Source organism: Scheffersomyces amazonensis (assembly GCF_036850825.1).
Source record: "Scheffersomyces amazonensis strain UFMG-HMD-26.3 chromosome Unknown RJT21scaffold_2, whole genome shotgun sequence".
Taxonomy (NCBI): domain Eukaryota; kingdom Fungi; phylum Ascomycota; class Pichiomycetes; order Serinales; family Debaryomycetaceae; genus Scheffersomyces; species Scheffersomyces amazonensis.
The window spans coordinates 1,332,158-1,350,870 of record NW_027042742.1 but is presented as its reverse complement, the minus strand read 5'-3'; the positions used below and the strand labels follow the sequence as shown (position 1 = coordinate 1,350,870).

Below are 18,713 nucleotides of genomic sequence, written 5' to 3'. Positions count from 1 at the left end.
AGTTAGAATTGATTAGTTTATGTCAATGTTATCTCCGGTGAATTGCCTAATGGGGCAATAGGTCATGTGACTTGTCCCGACACAACGAGTCCGGTCCCGCAGTCATTTTTCTTCCCAGCAATATTGAACTCAGTGAAGCTTCGATTTATCACAGATCGAGTAACCGAAATTCAATTTAATATTAAACTTAAACTTCTCCTACTAAACAAGGACTAGTACTAATACGGATATGTTCCCGAGATTCCTGTCTACGAGAACAATAATTAATCCTTCAAGATGGTACTTGGGTCGTATAAGGAATTTGTCATTTACGAATTTTTCAAGTATTCCCAATAATATATGGCCGAGCCCTCACCGAGTTGGATCATTAGTAAAGTATGAACAAACCAGAAAGTTTTCTAATAGTATTATGAGATTGAATAATATTCATAATCAGAATAATAATAATCATAATCATAATAAAAATGGATCTAAACCCGAAGAAATAATACCGATAAAGGCATCAGATTCTCTTAGATCACATTTAGAAATTACTAAATTAAAGAAGAAAGAAACTCGAAAAGAAGAGAAAGTTGCACAAGAAACTAATAAGAAATCCATGAAAGATAATATGCGAACGTTGGGTCGTATAATACGATTAGGTAAACCTGATATAAAATTATTTTTATATGCTCTTGGATTTATATTATTTGCTGTATTATATCCAACAACAGCAGTTAAATTAGTTGGGGCATCACTTGATGCTTATAATTCCGGTTTAAAAGATTCTGATGGTGATTTAATTATTTGGGGTTATAAATATTCAACATTATTTGCAATTATGGTACCGTTTATGCTTGTAAGTGCCGCATGCTTTTGGGCAAGAATTTGGGTATTAAAATTACTTGGAGAAAGATTAGTAGCGAGACTTCGATTTAGAGTTATGAAACATTTACTTAGACATGATTCAGCCTTTTATGATAATGAAAAACATAAAGTTGGAGATTTATTATCAAGATTATCAAGTGATGCTTATGTAGTATCTAAATCAATCACAAGTAATTTACCTGATGGTTTAAAGAATTTACTTTTTGGTATAATTAGTGCATTTATGATGTATTCAATAAATCCTTTACTTTTCTGTGTTATGTTAATGATATCTCCTCCAATAACTTTTGGATCAGTTTGGTATGGAGAAAAAATTCGTGAACTTTCAACAAAATTACAAAATGCTGCTGCTGGTTTAACAAAAGTTAGTGAAGAAACTTTAAATGCTGTTAAAGTAGTTAAAGCATTTACTGGTGAACAAAAGGAATTATCTAAATATTCTGAACAATTGAGAAGAGTAGTTAATGTATCTAAAAAAGAAGCACTTGCACAATCAAATTATCTGGTATCAATTTATGGTTTATATCATACTGGTTATTTATCATGTATTGCCTTAGGTGTTTACCTTATTTTAAATGGTAAAATGACTACTGGTGATGTTGTAGCATTCACAATGTATCTGGAATTATTTAATCTGTCACTTTATAGTTTAACAACTACTTATATGGAACTTATGAAAGGTGCTGGAGCTGGAGTTAAACTATTTGAATTAATTGATCATGAAAATGATGTTCCACCAGTTTATGGAGAAAAAGCTCCAAAAAGTATTGATAATAGTATTGAATTTAAAAACGTAGTATTTGCCTATCCTACTAGGCCTAATGGAAAGATTTTTAAAGGTTGTAATTTTAAAATTGAATCATCTTCAAGTACTTGTATAGTTGCTCCATCAGGTTGTGGTAAATCAACTATTGCATCATTATTACTTAGATCATATAATATTCAAGAAGGAGAAATTTTAATTGGAGGAAAGAATATTAATGAAATTCAAGTAAGAGAATTAAGACGAAAGATTATAGGAATTGTTCAACAAGAACCAGTATTATTATCAGGATCAATTTTAGAAAATATTGTTTATGGATTAACATCAGAAGAAATTAATGAATTGTCAATGGAAGATATTGTTGAAGTATCTAAACAAGCAAATTGTCATGATTTTATAATTAATTTCCCTGATGGTTATGATACACTTATTGGTTCAAGAGGTGCATCATTATCTGGTGGACAAAAGCAAAGAATTGCAATTGCAAGAGCATTAATTAAAAAACCCAAAATATTAATCTTAGATGAAGCAACATCAGCACTTGATTCAAAACTGGAAAGTTTAATTAATGAAACTTTAAAAGAATTAACCACTCAAGGTAAAATGACTATAATTTCAATTGCTCATAGACTTTCAACCATTTCAAAATCAGAAAATGTTGTTGTATTAGGTAAAAATGGTAAAGTTATTGAAGAAGGGAAATTTCTTTCATTATTTAGTAATCCAAATTCAGAATTATCTAAATTATTAGATGAATCAAGTTCCCAAACTGAAAATGATGAAATTGAAAATGATAAAGAAACTATTGAAGAACAAGAACATATAAATCATGAGGCAGAAATCATTGAATTAAATCAAAAATTAAGTAAATTAGATATGGTTAAAACTATGATTGATGATTTACCTTATGATATAAGACAAAAACTACTCGAAGAAGTTTCGCATCAACATATGCCACAATCAAAGGATGAAGAGGATACATTTGCTGAAGCTAAACAATTATCTTCAGATGAATTAAAGAGTTAGTTAGTTAATTAGTTAGTTAACTAACTAAAGAATTAACCAATTTACATGTACATAGATAATATACTTAATTATTTATTTATTCTAATATATATATTTATAGAAAAAAATCAATCGTATTGTATTTTTCATTAAGTTAGTGAATTGGACTGTATGAATGAATGAATCGAATTTCATATGAATGAATCATATTTCATATGAATTAACCATAATTAATCATTGTAAATCATATTTCATATGAATTAACCACTTAAAGGTCTTGGTTCACTTTGAACACCATTTTCAATCTTTATAGCTTTAACTTCAGTAAATCCTCTTCTTTCAGCAGCTGCTTTAGCTTCTGGCTTTAATGAGGCTCTAACAGTTCTGGCAGCAATAGAGAGTGCCTTATTTAAGGAGATTCCAGCTTGTTTATAGGCAGACATATTGAATTACTTCTATAGTATACTAATAATTAAATTTATTACTGGTATCACTAATAGTTGAAAATCAATTTTCGGGCTTGAAAAATAGTTGCGAGTTCGTCATTTTCATTGGATATATTTTTGGGCCTACAATTTACGCGGCAATTTGGTTGTCGCAGTAAATATAGTCATACAATATATAATATCGAAAAATTTATTAACTACCTATAAACTAGCTAACTTCATCATTCTATCATTCTATCATTCTAATTATTAGACACTAAAATTTTAAATATATATGAAGATGTACTATGACTGTTTGGCTATAAAAGTGATATTTGAGTTAAATTCCTTAGTAAGATTGGTTAATCATCATTAATCATTCTGACTTATCTTAAGGATAATATTATTGAGCTGTTTGTAATATAAAGCGAATTCAATGTTGTAGTAGAATCAATATAAACTGGTGTATGTGATTTTAGTAAATGTTAACCTAGCCTCTAATAATGGGACACATATAAGCAGTGGTTTCAATATTGTACGAGGTCGAAATCAACTATTCAAATTGGGATATACATAAACCTCGATTATCCTGATGGTATAACAATAGCGATAATAGCAAAGCCAGTATGTCTATAGAACTGTGAATTATACATCTGATGAAGAAGAATTGGAAATGTTGTTCATTCGACGGAAACCATCACATCGTATGAAAATAAGAAAAAGCAGAAAGAAAATCAGAAAACCAATAGCTTTTAAGTATTAATTATATTGAAGAATGAATAATGAATGATAAGCTAAAGCATGTTTTAAATATGGTTTTGATTATTACCTGTAAAGTATAAAATTATATCAACGACACGACAAAGAAATAGCATTAGAGTCATAAGACCAACAAAGTGGGGGAGATAATCTTTTTCAGCGTAGACTATAGAACAAGTTACAAATAATAATACAATTATAAAATCTATTCTATACGTTTTAATCAAGTTCTGTAATTGAATTAAGCGGTTAATGATATATTGGCATATATATTTCCTTATTTCCTTTAGCTTTCTTAGTAATTTCATCTCACCAGGTCGACACTGAGTAATTACTACCTCATCTCTTTTCTCATGCTTTGCTTCATAATACTCTTCCCATATAGGGACATCCTTGACTGAGTCAACTATTTCTTTTGAATTGGACATTGTTGATTGATGAGACAACAAGTATAAATTTGGCAGGGGGAAAGTATAGTAAAAAAATATGTATATGAGGAGAATATTACACAAAGGGACCGTATAACATGTGTAAAACAATTTTGCAGCTTCCTATGATATGTGCGCTACCATATTTTCCAAAATATGGCTCTTTCTATTTATATTCTTTATAGGAAGACTAGACTATTATTTTTTTAAGTATAACAAGTACAGTGTCCTATAGAATAAACAATATAGTTGAAGGTAAGTGCTAATAAATCACATCGAGTCTTCAACATATTTATTAATAAAATATAATATCTTAATATCTTTTGGCAAGAATTGTCCATAAATTACTGCAGAACTAAAGGAAAAACTGACAATTCATGTTCTTTAGAACCATACTTTTCAGGACTGAGCGACAACTATAAAATCAATCATCATAAATACTAATGAAGTATGCTCCTCGTATTAATTATCCAAATCATTGTTTTTCCCGGTTAATTGAATCCAGTGACATTCTTCCCCATCCCTATCTATCACAAATTGATATGTATAAAATGTGAAATACATAAGTTTGGGATACTTGGTAATATTTGACTTAATCCACTGGACTAAGCTCTCTATCTCTTGCCTCATCTCTTGATCAAGATCATCATTTTGATCATAAAAGAGGTCAACTGTCAATAACGTTGTCCTCTCTGCAACACTCACTTTGTTAACCCTGACAAGTTCAAGATTCGAACCCCAATGTTCCAACAATTTCTTAACAAAAATACAATTTCCTTTGCATTGAGGTAAACGAATATTATCCAGGATATCTAAGGAAAATTTTCGAAGCAGGTGGTTCGGCAATTTTCTAAATGCACAACCAACCATTGGTGCCAAAAAATGACTACCATCATTTTGAATTACGACAACTTTTATATTTGGCATTGCTTCCATTAATTTCCAGAGTCCAAATGCTCTATAAATCCCATGAGCCATTGTTATTTCAAGTTCTTTGATATTTTGTAAACAGAATAGGGAAAGAACTGAATTTAGGTAGCGCTTTTGAACCTGGATAGGTTCTAAAGACAAACATTTGGTTCCACTAAATAACCCCTTTAGTTTATTTAGCTTGCTAATTGAGCTGCACATATCAATTAATTCGACTTTCTTGAAATGGATAAATTGATTTGAGTGTCTTTCAGATTTTCTATAACTTGACAAATCCACTTGTAGGATTTGATAAGATTTTTCATGAATTTGATCCTTCGGCTCTAAGGGTTCCTTGTAATCCTTTGCTGGTAAGAAATAATTTTGACTCCTTCCGTAATTATTTGGTGATAGGTTAGGTACTATGATATGCTGAAATTTATTGTATTCCGCTTGATCTAAATTATTAACAACCGTGAAATGTGTATATCCAAATGTATTTATTTTACGATGCATTATAATTTTGCGACCAATACTATTGACTAAAGCTCGCCTATACAATCTGACTCTGCATAACTTGTAAATCCTTCTATTGACTAGGCATAACTCTAATACATCAAGTTGGTTCAAGTGATATATTATTTCAATCAATATCTCATCAGGTAAGGACTGTAAACTTGTGGGGAGTTTTGCTGATTTCAGAGATGAATTTATTACAGTAGAAACTCTTTTCCAACAAGTTAGCAATCGATCATAAATTGAACTAATCATAATCTTTTGTCTATTAATTTATATGATCTACTCTAATAATCAAGCATCAGAAAAATATATTTAAGAAGTTAGCACTGGAATTGCACTTTTTTTGCAACTTTCGCAAAATGATTCTAAGAAAGAATTACATATTCGCCCATTGAGGTACTTTTTGTTACAGACTTGTATATCTAAGCTATATATTATCTTTTAGAGTTTAACCAATTGATAAAGTCAAAGAATAGAGATGGGGTGATATTGCTCTTACTATTCAATGCCCATTTTTTTAAAGATAATGAATAAATATCTATTATTTGTTCAACTAATGATGAATCAACCAAAATTAAATTTTTTGCAATAATTATGCATGATTGATTACAAGCTAACAAATGACTCTGGTTAGAAGATTTCTTAGAATTTAAGTTATCTTGTAATTCTGTAATTATATTTAATAAGGATACTTTAAATTCTTCAATTTCTTCATTAGAAGAAAAGGCTTTAGTAAGCTCTTCTTCTGTTATTTTAGTTTTGTTAAGCTTAGTTTTAAGAATTTTATGAGCTTTCACACCGAGTTCTTTATTTAATGTTAAGTTGATTAATGTTATCAATGGTTTAACACAATATAAATTAAAAATTGAATTGGGTTTAACTTTATTAAATATCTCAATAAGATCGAGTATATTATTTTTAAAGAGAACCATAGTTTGTTTTGCTTGTACAACTTCAGCTTTTCTTTTATTTCCACTACTTATATTCGCAAGAACACTTTGACGTTCTCGAAATATTTCTGAAAGTTGTTTATCCATAGCAATCATTTGGTCATCATCCATTGAATCTGACTCATATTCTTCATCATCTGAAGAATCCAATTCATCAAATTTGACTTCTCCAGAATCTCCTGTTGGAATACCTAAAGCTTTGGCGAGTTTGATATTGGTATCTCTATCTAATTGAGTGATTCTATCTTTATTATCTACATCGGCTCCATCATTTGCACTTTCATATTCTGATTCAATTTCGTCCGAATCTGGTTCACCCTCATCCTCATCTTCTTCTTCTTCTTCTTCTTCCTCCTCTTCATCTTCCTCTTCATCATCATCATCGTCTTCTTCATCATCATCATCCTTACCTTCTTCTTCCATCTTTCCTTCCTCGTCATCATCTTCTACTATTTCCATTTCATCTTCGCCTTCAAATAACTTCTGCTGCCCCTCCTTATTTTCTTTCAGGCATAAAACATCAAACAATAACTGGAGACTACCTTCATTTAAACGTAATTTACCCGAAGCATCCTCAGAACATATAAAAAATTCCCAGACTGTGTGAGCTAGCTTTTTTAATAAGTTAGACTGTTTAGAAATAAATGATAAAATGATCTCCGTCAACACTACTGAAGTATCAACATTATCATCTATTTCGTTAGAAAATGTATTTTCATAGCACATATTAAGTTCTGCGATGATTTGTACTGCTTCATCCTCTCCCAAATATAATTGTAATAACACCATTGAGTAAAGAAGCTCAAAGCATCTTAATTGATCAATTTTACTTTCCACTTTTGTTGCCGAGTATAATTCTACAATTGTCTTTAATACATCTGTAGTTTCTTGTTTAACCACTAAAATCTCTTCGTCAAATTCAGTTAAATTCTTAAATTTCGAAGATTCCTCTAATTTAAGTAAATACTTCAAAGTAAAGTAAGCCCAAGTATTATCCAGACGCTTCAAGTTTATAACTTCTGCAAGGATAGAATTCAATTTTTCTTGACAAATATTTTTAATATGAGTTGATAATTGTTGTTTACCTGAAGATTCAAAAAAGGTTTGCTTTACCAACAACTTAATGATATCTTCAATTACCTTATTATCTTCAATAGTAGACAAATTAACTAAATTTCTTCTAACCACAACTATAAGTTTATCTAAACACCATTTGATTTTATTATCGTTGGATTTTTTAAAAGTATTATTGTCAATTTCTTCTTGATTTTCAACAGCTTCATTTAATGTTTGAATCAAATCATCTTTCAATTGTAAAAGTACTTGGTTATTTGCCTTTATTGAAAGTAAAGTATCGATTGTTTTAGATCTCGTGATTAAATCAAAATTCCAAGTACCTCCATTATTTTCATTAATAAGGCTTTTAAATATTATATTTAATTTCTCAGGATGAGCTTGAGCTTCATCAGTAATAGTTTTAAGAGCCTTTGAAGAAATTTTATGTAATAATCTATTGGATTGAGCACTTTGATTAACCAAACATCTCATGAAATTTGGAGTAAATAAGTACTGAATTGAATCAGGATTATTCAATTCTTTTATAAATTTACTGAATATTTCAAACCCCCAATATTTTCTTTCATGAGACGATTTTTCAGAATAGAAAGAATCATCAATAACAACTTTCCAAAATTCATGAATTGAAATATTATTCAGATCAATCACAGATTTATGCTGCTTTCTTTTTGAATCTTTAGATGATGATTTCTTTCTTTTCTTGGAATTTTCATTCGATACTTCTTCAATATCTTCATCTATTGAATTGAATTCTTGTAAAATTAAATCCCAAACAAAGGGAATTCTTGGACTCCAACTACCCTTTTGTTTAGGATTTTTCCCTCCTTTATTAGTTTCATTCCCTTCAGGATCGGCAACTTCTACATCTTTTAAAGCTTTTGAAAGTAATGGTAAATTACCCTTAGTAAATGGATCTCCATTTTTCCAATTAGCCTTTTCATTAACAATGTTTGCAGCCAATTTTGATCTTTTTAATTTAGGAATAGTTAAATATATGGCTACACCTTCACTTGATAAATTTAAACCTTGATCATTAGTAAGTTGTAATACAGTCATTATAACTTTTTCCTTTAATTCTTTACTTTGATTAGTTTCATCACTAAGAAATACTCTAATAAATTGAAGTAAAGTAAATATAGTAGTTTCTCTTAACCAAGATTTTAAATTAGATAATTCAATAATATAATTAATAAATTTTAAAATTGGTTCTTCGTCACAAATTGAAGAATTAAATAATACTTTAGTATTTATAAGTACTTGTAAACCAAATAATCTTCCAAAGAGTACAGATCTTTCTTCTTTCCCCTTCATAGAAGAAGCAATTTGTGTAGTATTTAATAATAAATTAAGATAATATTCAACCGTTATATCTTCATAATCTCCTTTACGTTGAATTAATTCCAGTAAAATTTCAGTAAGAGCCATCAGAAATCCAAATCTTGCACTTTGTCTTGAAGTAATAAGTCCCTTAATTAATCGATTTAAAGCATATTGCCAATCATCTTTAGTTCCTAACTCACTAAGTTCAGATACAAGAGATGTCGCAGCTTCAATTCTTTCTTGAGCAACTTCAGACCCAAGTCTATAATAGTGATCTTTCAGTATAGCCATCCTGACTTAATAACTATTTCACTAAGTCCTACCTTTCCACCTATAAAGTTGCAAATAATTTTTCAGCATCTCGGCCCATCTCGACGACTTTATTTTTTTTTTTATTTTTTTACAAGCCGACAGCGTACGCTAACTAAAGGTATGCCCAATGTACCAGCGTACGCTTACTACAATTATTGCTCAATTAAATCCATATAATTAGTGATCTAATTGAGAAGAAATATATAGCAAAATGTTGAATTTTTGCAGTCTATGTAATTATGAGTGTATATAGTTGATTAACTTGTTTATAAGTTAAAAGATGCCCGATAATCCCCGTGTCTAAGTAACCAAAAGTAGCGATAAAGAAATAAAAATAGCAAATTTGTATTTTGTGAACCATGTTGAATGAATGAATTAAGGAAAAAAAAAGAAATAAGGAATAAAAACAAGTACTAGTATCATAGGGATATCAAATCTCAAAGGATATTTGTACTTAGGCAGTATAAGCTTGCTTTGGGAATGGGAATGATGGACCAACTTCTTGAATAGATAAGGCAGCAGCCCATTGACCTTGATCAACTGATTGAGAAACAGTCTTACCTTCAACAAGTCCGGCAATAAATCCAGCAGCAAAGGCATCACCAGCACCATTGGTATCAACAACTTTATCAGTTGGTAATTCTCTAACTTTGTATTCATTGACTTCAAAGTCTTTAGTTTCAGCATTATAAGTAACAGTAACAGTTGGTTGAGTACCTTGAGTGAAAACTACAGTTCTAGCTCTTTTAGTATTAACCTTTGGTAATTTAGCAACTTCCTTAGCAATTGCAACAACATCCTTTGGATCAACATCTAAGTTATGAGATTTAGCATAAGCTTCAGCTTCAGATTCATTGGCAATAACATAATCAACATATGGTAAAGAAGCGTCTAAAGGATCTTTAAAGAATTCAGCAATGAATGGAGCAGAAAAGTTTAAAGCGAAAACTTTATTATTTTCAGCAGCATGTTTACCTAATTTAGCAATAGCTTCAGGAGATACAGTTAAATGGAAACCACCAATATAATAATGAGAAGCTCCTTCAACTAATTTCCAGTTTTCTGGTAAATCTAAATGAGAAGCTTTAAAATGATTAGCAGCAGCTAAATCAGTAACTAAAGATCTATGAGGTCCATTAATCAATGCAGCACATTTACCAGTAGCAATATCATCTTGAATTTGATATTCAGTTCTTAAACCATATTTATTATTAGCTTCAGTTAATTTTTCAGCATAAACATCTTTACCAACAGATCCAAAATAAACAACAGAATTAGCTGGTAAAATATATTGAGCACCTCTAGCAGTATTTTGAGCAGCACCACCAGCAAGTAAATTTAAACCAGATTTATTTAAAATTTCTTCATAAATTGGTAAATGCTTTTCATCAGCTAAAATAGCATCATTTTCCTTTAAATCATACTTTTTCAAGTATTCAGCATCGACATTGACTTGTAAATCCAACAATGGATTACCTAAGGCTACTAATTTGTAAGACATCTTTCTAATTGAATGGGTTACGGTTTTTCTTAACATAAAACTGAACTTTTAACACGTTTATTCGAGGCTAGTCCAAATATTTTTTTCAATTTTTCAGTGGACGAAAGTTCCGTTGGCTCGTGAAAAAAAGTGTACGCAAAGTCTCAGCCACACACTCTCGCGATAGTTAATTATTAAGGATTAGTTACTAATAAAACAATTATATATACAATAATGTATAGTCATAGTCATATGATATTTTATAAATTATCGCATAATATATAATATGAGTCGAGTAAATATATCATTAGCACATAGTGAAAGTAATGGATCTACTACTAGTTCAAGAGATCCTACTAATACATTAATTTTAACGGCAATACCCCAGACATTACTAAATGATCCTCAACCTTTAGTAACATTCTTAGCTCATGAAAATAATTTTATAATTGAATTAGTTGCATTACCTAAATTTGGTAGAATCTTAATCATATGTGAAACAAGTCAAGTTTCAACTCAAATATGGCAATTACTTAAGGAAGATATACATTATAATGATATCTCAATATCATATAGTTTACGTGATAATGATCTGAGTATTTTAAGTAATACTAAATTTCCTTCAACTTTACCAGCATATAATAATTATAATAATAATAATAATAATAATAATCAATTTTTTCATATAGGAGGAAATAATAATATGGATTATTTAGAATTACCTCTGGAAGCCGGTAGTAGACGATTTCTTATTTCTCCTCCAATCTCTCCTCATGCAGAATGGAATGATTTCGAAAGAGAGGAAGATGCTCCTAATAAAAAGGCTATACATTCTCCTAGTGAATTATCTCATTTATTATGGGAAAGATTAGGTGGATTTGATAGTTCGGTGGTGCGGAAGTATCAAGGAGATGATGAAGATAATGAACAAGAATTATATCAAGAACAAGAAAATCAGCCACCACTCAATGAAGTTATTGATTCACCTACTCAATATGATTTGAATCAAAATCCAGAAGTTTTATTTGAAGATAGAGATAGAGACGTTCCAGCAATTATTCTCGATAGTGTAAGAAATGCTGCTAGTACAGATACAACTACAGATACAAGTCAAAATCGTAATTTTAAATTACCTAAAACCACCATGCCCCCACTTTTCTAAACTCCTTAAAGTAGTTTAGTTTAAATAAAGATAATTAATTCTTGGATAATAATAGATAGTTAATGAACATTTAAGCATATATATATATATATATTTGCAGTTAAACGGCATCTGCGGCTGTGTGCAGGATTCTGAAATTTTTTTAGCAGAGAGATGAGACCTCATTTTTTAAATCGCTAATAAATATTTCACTATGTGAAAATTAACTAATAATACTAATAAAGATTATATAACAATAGAGATAATGGCTAAAACTAGATCCAAAGGGCCAGTCACCCCAAAGACTCCAACTCCAGTCAAAGCCAAGAAGAGTAAGATCACCAAATCCAGCTCTGCTGCATCATCACCATTAGTACAAAAGACTAAGAAACTTGATCTTAAGGCTAAAAAGACTAAAGAAACAACTATTGAAAAATCTAACGATGTTAATGTTAATGTTAAAGAAGAACAAAAATCTATAGTGGCTACTAAAGTTGCTGCTAAAGCAGTATCTGAATTAGCTAAATTCTTACAAAGAGAAAGTGCTAGTACAAAGGAAACTTCTAAATCTGATTTATTTGCTGAAGAAGATGATGATGAAAGTAAGAATTTATATTTACAAATAAATACTAAGAAGTTTTATTCATCTAAACCACAATTTAAACCAAAGTTAATACAGTTAAGTCATTCCATATATAATCAAGATCAATTAAAGACTTGTCTTATTATTAGAGATCAATTAGTCACAACTTCTGAACAATTAGAAACTCTTGAAAATGAAGATTTACCAACAATTAGTCAAATTTTACCATTAAAATCATTAAAGACTGAATATAAAAATTTTGAAAAACGTCGTCAATTATATTCAGAATATGATTTATTCTTAGTAGATGATGCATTATTAAATTTAATGCCAACTTTATTAGGTAAAGTTTTTTATGGTAATGGTAATAATAAAATTCCTTTACCAATTAGAGTTTCATCAACTTCTAATAATAAAGAATTTTCAGTAGTTACTATTAAAAATCAATTAGATAAATGTTTAAAAAGTACTGCTTTCTTACCACCAATGGGAGTTAATATTTCAATTAAAATTGGATCTATTACTGATACTTATACTCAAGAAGATTTAGTTGAAAATTTACAAGATGCTTTACTTGCCTTTGATAAAGAAAGTTTAAGAAGTGTACTGCTTAAAACATCAACTTCTCCATCTTTACCATTATTTTATGCTGAAAAATTATATGATGAAGATACTGATGTTATAGAAAATATTAAACAAACTAAATCAACTAAACAAGAAATTGAAGGTCCTAAATTATCTTCTTTCGAAAAGGGATTATTAGAATTAGGTGATGCCGAACAAGTTGCAAAGATTATTGGTAAGAAATTAAGTACTAAATCTACTGCTAAATCTACTCCAAAGGCTAATAAAGTTACTAAATCAACTAAGAAATCAAAGGCTTGAAATTAACTACCATCAGTGCATTCTTCTTATATTTCATTTCACCTGTTACTCCTCTCTTTATAGAAGTATTCATTTAATCTTGTACCATATATATGTCACTTAATGCATACAAAAAGCTCATTGAAATTGAAATTTGTTTTTCGCGCGTAAAGCCTTTAATATCAAAACCCGTAGAAAACCTATAGTTAACCATAATTAATTTCAATTAACATAAGTAAATTCACTACTGTAAATTAAAATGTGGATAGTAACACATGAGGGTGATCAAAATGGAGGTATGTTTTCAATTGACTTAAATTTTTTTGTTTTAGTAATAAGTTACTAACATTAATTATAGAAATACGATTCCTTGAACCCAATCGGACTTATACGCTTGGCAGATTTGAAGATGTAGACTTTTTATATCAAAGTAGTTCTGTATCAAGACATCAACTTGAATTAGTGGTTGGATCCATTAATGAAGTTAATCTTCAAGATGCGGAATTTCGTACTCCACTTTGTATAAAAGTTTTATCTCGAGCTAAATCAACTGTTAATGGTACATTATATAAATTATCTAAAGGTCAAAATGATCCTATTATATTAGATGTTACTAATGATGAAAATATTGAAATAATTCTTGCCTCAGATATCGATAAACCTCTTCAAATTAAATGGGTTGATTTTACTATTATGACTTTTACTAAAAATGTAATACAAGGACATGATATGGTTGAAAATCATTTAATTGATGATCTTATCAATTTATATAAAGATGGTATTGATATAAGAATAACAATGAGTATATCTAAAGCAACTCATTATTATAGTATAGGAGAACCTAATAGTAATTCATTCAAAATAGCTGTTGCAAAAGGTATACCAATCTTAAATAGAGATTGGATAGAAAACATACGACATAATAAACAAGATGTTCAACACTGGTTACTTCATATAGACTACGAAAAATATTTACCAGGAGGAGCTTATTTGTTACCTAATAAATCTCGAAGTTATTTATTAACTAATGTATGTGTATTTTTAATAGCAAAGGAAAAGGATAAATTTATTCATTGTATAACAGCATTAGGTGGAAAGGGGATATTATTGAAATTAGATCATTATTATAAAGAAGATATTTTGGACTTGGAATCATTGGCTCATGATATGAAATCGTTATCTAATGATTCACCATGTATTATTATGAAATTTCTGAATCATGAATCTTCATTAGCTGATAAAATCAATAATTCATTGAAAGATCTTGCTGAAAAATTCAATACCAATCTCGTTACAGAAGATACAATATGGACATCTACAAAGGTGTGTAGTTTAGATAACATCAAGTTGTTTAAAGTTGTGGATATTGATTTCCAAAACAATAAGAGGTCAGAGGATCTGCAAACAGACTCGAGGTCAAGAAAGAGAAGGAAATATGAAAAAGTTAGTAAAACACATTTTTTTGATTTTGGAACTCCATCACAAACTCAAGATATCTCTCAGCTGGTCTTGCCCACTGACACTAAAGATTCTGGTATTACACCTCAGATTGAAAGTGATGTTGCAGAAGAGAAAGAGTTGGTGGTAAAAGATACAGAACCTGCACAAGTTGATGATTCTCATGATTCTCCAAAGGAAGAAGAAGCAATTGATAAAGATGATAAAGATAATAAAGATGATAAAGGAAATGATATTAAAGATAATGATAATAAAGAAAATAATGAACCTCTAGATAAGGAAAAGAAAAGATCAGGAGATGAAGATATCAAGCAAAGACCAAAAAAAATCGGTAAGTTCATGCCTAAAGTCTCATTAGTTGATGCCATTAAATCAACTAGAGAAAAGGCTGAACAATCAATAAAAGAAGAGTTAGGAATAGTTGAAGATGGTAATGATGAAGTTACTAAAGATCTTTCTAATTTAGTCATAGTTGAAACTATAGAAATTAAATTACGAGAACGAAATCCTCCAACAGATTTTGAATCTAATGTTAAGAGAGATTATAATGGTAGAAAGAACTTTAAAAAATTTAAGAAAAATCAAAAATTAAAGTCAAATGTTACCAGATCTTTTGTGGAATTGACTTCAATTGCTGCAAATAAAGAGCTCAGCCTTAACATAACCAATCATACATTACCAGAAGATGCAGAAGAAGCTTTAGGTAAAGACTTTGATAAATATATGGAAACCGTGAAAACTATGACACCAGGGAAAACTCTACCATTTGGATTAACTGATGCTAGTGATGATGATAATGATTCATTTTCATTTCAAAGTGATAAATCACGATCTAAACCTGCACAATCTTCACTATTTGTAGATGAAGAGTCGCAATCCCAATCAGTTCCAGTAGTATCTAAAGCTAAAACTAGAACAAAAGCTAAAGCACAAGCGCCTATATATTATGACGATGATGATGATGATGATGATGACCAACCGAAATTCGGATTTAGTCGTGCCAGCTAATGTATATATATTATAAATTAATGTTACATATTTACTTATTTATTTAATCCTCATGCCACATAGTCCTAATCTCCTGAAATAAGTATTATGACTTCTGAAATAGTCCTTGTTAATATAACTAATACCTTGAAAATCTCTCTCTATACAGTTTTCATTATCTCCATAAATACAATCGACTACTTGATCATAAAAGGGAACCCGGTTAGATGCTGAACAGTTCAAATATATTTGATTATCAAATTGATGATAAGAATATAATAACCCATCACCTTTCGGTATAGTCGTTACAATATCATCTTTATGTATTACTCTGAAATATTTACGTTGGAATGAATTATGACGAGCAGGATAATTACTTCCAGTAACTAAATCTACCCAATTAACAAATTCTTTATTCCCCATTAAAGGTTGTCCCATAGTAACTAAAGTCATATTATTATAACCCAAATCTAAATAATGTAAACCAATTAATAATGCAACACTTCCACCCATTGAATGACCTAAAAGAAGTAATTCATAGTCTTCACTTGATTTTAATTCTGTTTCTAATACTTGCTGTATGTTAAGTAAAGTATGAGTATAATAATCATGAAATCCCTTATGAACTTTACATCTATCACCACATTTAGGTAGATAAATATTCTTATTAGTATATGATACCATATCCATTTTCAAATCAGCATAACTATCAAATATTGATCTTGTACCTCTTAATGAAACTATTATAGTTTTCTTTTTCTTATCAATACCTTGTAATGTTTCATTATAATAAAATATATTGGAATATGTAGTTGCTATATATCCAGTAACAGAATCATCATAAGACCATTGATGAATAAGAGTAAGATTAGGAAACCTTGATTCACAAGATAAGTCACAACTGAAGGGTTCCTTAATCTTTGATACACTAGATATACAATATGAAATATCAATTAAATGAGCATATGTGAAAAGATTGGCATATATATCTTGATCTAGTGGTTTCGGAGTTGGAGAATGACTCAACCCCACATTTATGGGATTTAAAAAGTAAAGAAATTTTGTTAATTGAAAAAATGTCAAAAGTATTTCTCCTATATAACTTAGACTCATACGTGATTTATGTGGACTATACTATTGATGGTATGACGCCAGCGCCAATAGACGTTTATAGTGTGAACTGACTGTTTACAAAGATAACTAGAAAGTCATTCCCCATTTCTATATTTTTAGCGAGACTTTGCGATGCGAAAGATCTTGTCTTACGACTAAAGAATGCAAACAGTAATAAATAAATTCTATAAACTTGTTAGAAATCCTATTATTCTGAAAACAATAATTGCTAGACATATACCACATATTAATGAGGCCACTGTTAAGCAAATTTGTATTAGTAGTTTAATGTTATTATAGGTAATTATTGTTTTGGTTGCGAAATTTTTATAATATTTAGCAATAAAACCAAATAAATTTACTAAACAAAATCCAATAAGTGTCGATGAATATGAATTTGATAATAAAATTCTAATGTAAGAAGATATCACAGTTCTATAATCAAATAGTCTATAATTAAATTTCTTTATGAATTCAAAACCTTCAATAACATAAGAGGTTACACTTTTAGTAATATCTATCATATTTTCTATTTTAAATGTAATTTCATGCAACCTGGTCCCTGTTTCATTCAATTTTCCATTAAGGGAACCTATAGTATCATTTATAAATATTTCTATTTCTATTTCTCCATTATGAAGTGCTATTTCAAGAGTTTGATTGAATGTAGTCATTAATTCAGAAAACATTCGATTGAATTCTCCAATTATTAAGTCATTTTGTAATACCAACTCATAATTGTTCTGATAAATCTTCCTTTCAAGATCGTTTTGGATCTCTTTATTTTCACTCAAGGATAAAGAAATATCTTGGGCTCTTTCGTGATTTTCTTCTAATAAATCAAATAAATTATTCAAAGTATCTATCATGTGGTATGTAAGCTTTTGAGATAGGATGGATGTGTTTTCTATATTTTCAAGTATATCGTTACTATAATTTTCTACAGAAGCAAATAAGTCCAAATAATCCTCTTTCATGTCTTTTATTTGAGATGTGAAGAAACTTATATATGTTGAAATTTCATTGAAATCTGTATTTATACCTTTGTATGTCTCCAGTATAACAGACAAAGTACTTTCTAAATTAGATTTAACTTCAACTTTGTAAACTTCAAATTCTCCTTTCATTTCCTCACGATGAATCTCATAATCTTTTACTAAATCGTTTAAAGATACCAATAGTTCATCAAATTTCTTCTTGAGCTCCAATTGTGCCTGCTCATTATATTCATTAGATACCTTATAATCTTCATAGGCTTTATAGATGATTTCAGTAATATTAGAATACAAACGTAGGATTTGATCTTTCTCATATGGAAGGGATTCTTGATAGCAAATATTTGCTATTTCTCTATAATTTCCACTATAACTAGTCCATAATTGAGGAGAAAGCTTGATATCTGACATGCATTCATCGTAGTTGATATTTAAAGGGTTACAAGATTCAGGAATTTCTACACCCGAACTTTGGAATTCACAAATTGATAAAGATATTGCCAGTTTCTTTCTTAAATTTGGGTCTAGTGAATCTATTCCTTCATTCAAACACTCGGGCAAAACATTTTGAATAGCTTCCTTAACGCAAGCATTTTTATAATTGTTTAAGAGATATTCACTGGTATAGTGTCCATGAGGAGTTAAATCAGCACTCAAACATTGGCATATAAAGCCAAAAATCCAAAAATTCATAAGCATCATTAGTAACTAGTCTAGAAAAAGTATATAATAGTATTAAACTTTCAAAAGTCAAATTA

The 18,713-nt window shown here is 29.5% G+C and overlaps 11 protein-coding genes across 11 annotated transcripts; 4 read left to right on the top strand and 7 right to left on the bottom strand. All coding sequences in view use genetic code 12, as the record gives it.

Annotated features, from left to right (window-relative positions):
- Positions 1-159: 159 nt before the first annotated feature.
- On the top strand, positions 160-3,119 carry MDL2 (Mdl2p). Its single transcript, XM_064881208.1, has one exon. It carries the CDS (start codon positions 230-232, stop codon positions 2,654-2,656), a length of 2,427 nt encoding a protein of 808 aa, XP_064739579.1. The 5' UTR covers positions 160-229; the 3' UTR covers positions 2,657-3,119.
- RJT21DRAFT_22041 (uncharacterized protein) lies at positions 2,777-3,127 on the bottom strand. Its single transcript, XM_064883787.1, has one exon. The coding sequence runs from the start codon at positions 3,076-3,078 to the stop codon at positions 2,896-2,898; it is 183 nt and encodes a 60-aa protein (XP_064739578.1). The 5' UTR covers positions 3,079-3,127; the 3' UTR covers positions 2,777-2,895.
- Positions 3,128-3,866: 739 nt separating this feature from the next.
- On the bottom strand, positions 3,867-4,478 carry RJT21DRAFT_132507 (uncharacterized protein; the record flags this gene model as incomplete). Its single annotated transcript, XM_064883135.1, has 1 exon — positions 3,867-4,478. The coding sequence occupies exon 1, from the start codon at positions 4,245-4,247 to the stop codon at positions 3,867-3,869; it is 381 nt and encodes a 126-aa protein (XP_064739577.1). The 5' UTR covers positions 4,248-4,478.
- RJT21DRAFT_132505 (uncharacterized protein) lies at positions 4,479-5,927 on the bottom strand (the record flags this gene model as incomplete). Its single annotated transcript, XM_064883134.1, has 1 exon — positions 4,479-5,927. The coding sequence occupies one exon, from the start codon at positions 5,925-5,927 to the stop codon at positions 4,710-4,712; it is 1,218 nt and encodes a 405-aa protein (XP_064739576.1). The 3' UTR covers positions 4,479-4,709.
- Positions 5,928-5,930: 3 nt separating this feature from the next.
- POL5 (DNA-directed DNA polymerase) lies at positions 5,931-9,353 on the bottom strand. Its single transcript, XM_064881207.1, has one exon. It carries the CDS (start codon positions 9,311-9,313, stop codon positions 6,110-6,112), a length of 3,204 nt encoding a protein of 1,067 aa, XP_064739575.1. The 5' UTR covers positions 9,314-9,353; the 3' UTR covers positions 5,931-6,109.
- ADO1 (adenosine kinase) lies at positions 9,341-10,990 on the bottom strand. Its single transcript, XM_064881206.1, has one exon. The coding sequence runs from the start codon at positions 10,869-10,871 to the stop codon at positions 9,789-9,791; it is 1,083 nt and encodes a 360-aa protein (XP_064739574.1). The 5' UTR covers positions 10,872-10,990; the 3' UTR covers positions 9,341-9,788.
- A 473-nt stretch (positions 10,991-11,463) lies between these two features.
- On the top strand, positions 11,464-12,193 carry RCN1 (Rcn1p). Its single transcript, XM_064881205.1, has one exon. It carries the CDS (start codon positions 11,518-11,520, stop codon positions 11,974-11,976), a length of 459 nt encoding a protein of 152 aa, XP_064739573.1. The 5' UTR covers positions 11,464-11,517; the 3' UTR covers positions 11,977-12,193.
- CIC1 (Cic1p) lies at positions 12,194-13,543 on the top strand. Its single transcript, XM_064881204.1, has one exon. The coding sequence runs from the start codon at positions 12,221-12,223 to the stop codon at positions 13,421-13,423; it is 1,203 nt and encodes a 400-aa protein (XP_064739572.1). The 5' UTR covers positions 12,194-12,220; the 3' UTR covers positions 13,424-13,543.
- Positions 13,544-13,641: 98 nt separating this feature from the next.
- RJT21DRAFT_118901 (uncharacterized protein) lies at positions 13,642-15,895 on the top strand. Its single transcript, XM_064881203.1, has 2 exons — positions 13,642-13,698; positions 13,761-15,895. Exons 1-2 carry the CDS (start codon positions 13,662-13,664, stop codon positions 15,866-15,868), a joined length of 2,145 nt encoding a protein of 714 aa, XP_064739571.1. The 5' UTR covers positions 13,642-13,661; the 3' UTR covers positions 15,869-15,895.
- On the bottom strand, positions 15,771-17,170 carry RJT21DRAFT_118899 (uncharacterized protein). The gene has a single exon (XM_064881202.1). It carries the CDS (start codon positions 16,958-16,960, stop codon positions 15,908-15,910), a length of 1,053 nt encoding a protein of 350 aa, XP_064739570.1. The 5' UTR covers positions 16,961-17,170; the 3' UTR covers positions 15,771-15,907.
- RJT21DRAFT_132501 (Tht1-like nuclear fusion protein-domain-containing protein) lies at positions 17,146-18,708 on the bottom strand (the record flags this gene model as incomplete). Its single annotated transcript, XM_064883133.1, has 1 exon — positions 17,146-18,708. Exon 1 carries the CDS (start codon positions 18,655-18,657, stop codon positions 17,146-17,148), a length of 1,512 nt encoding a protein of 503 aa, XP_064739569.1. The 5' UTR covers positions 18,658-18,708.
- Positions 18,709-18,713: the final 5 nt, after the last annotated feature.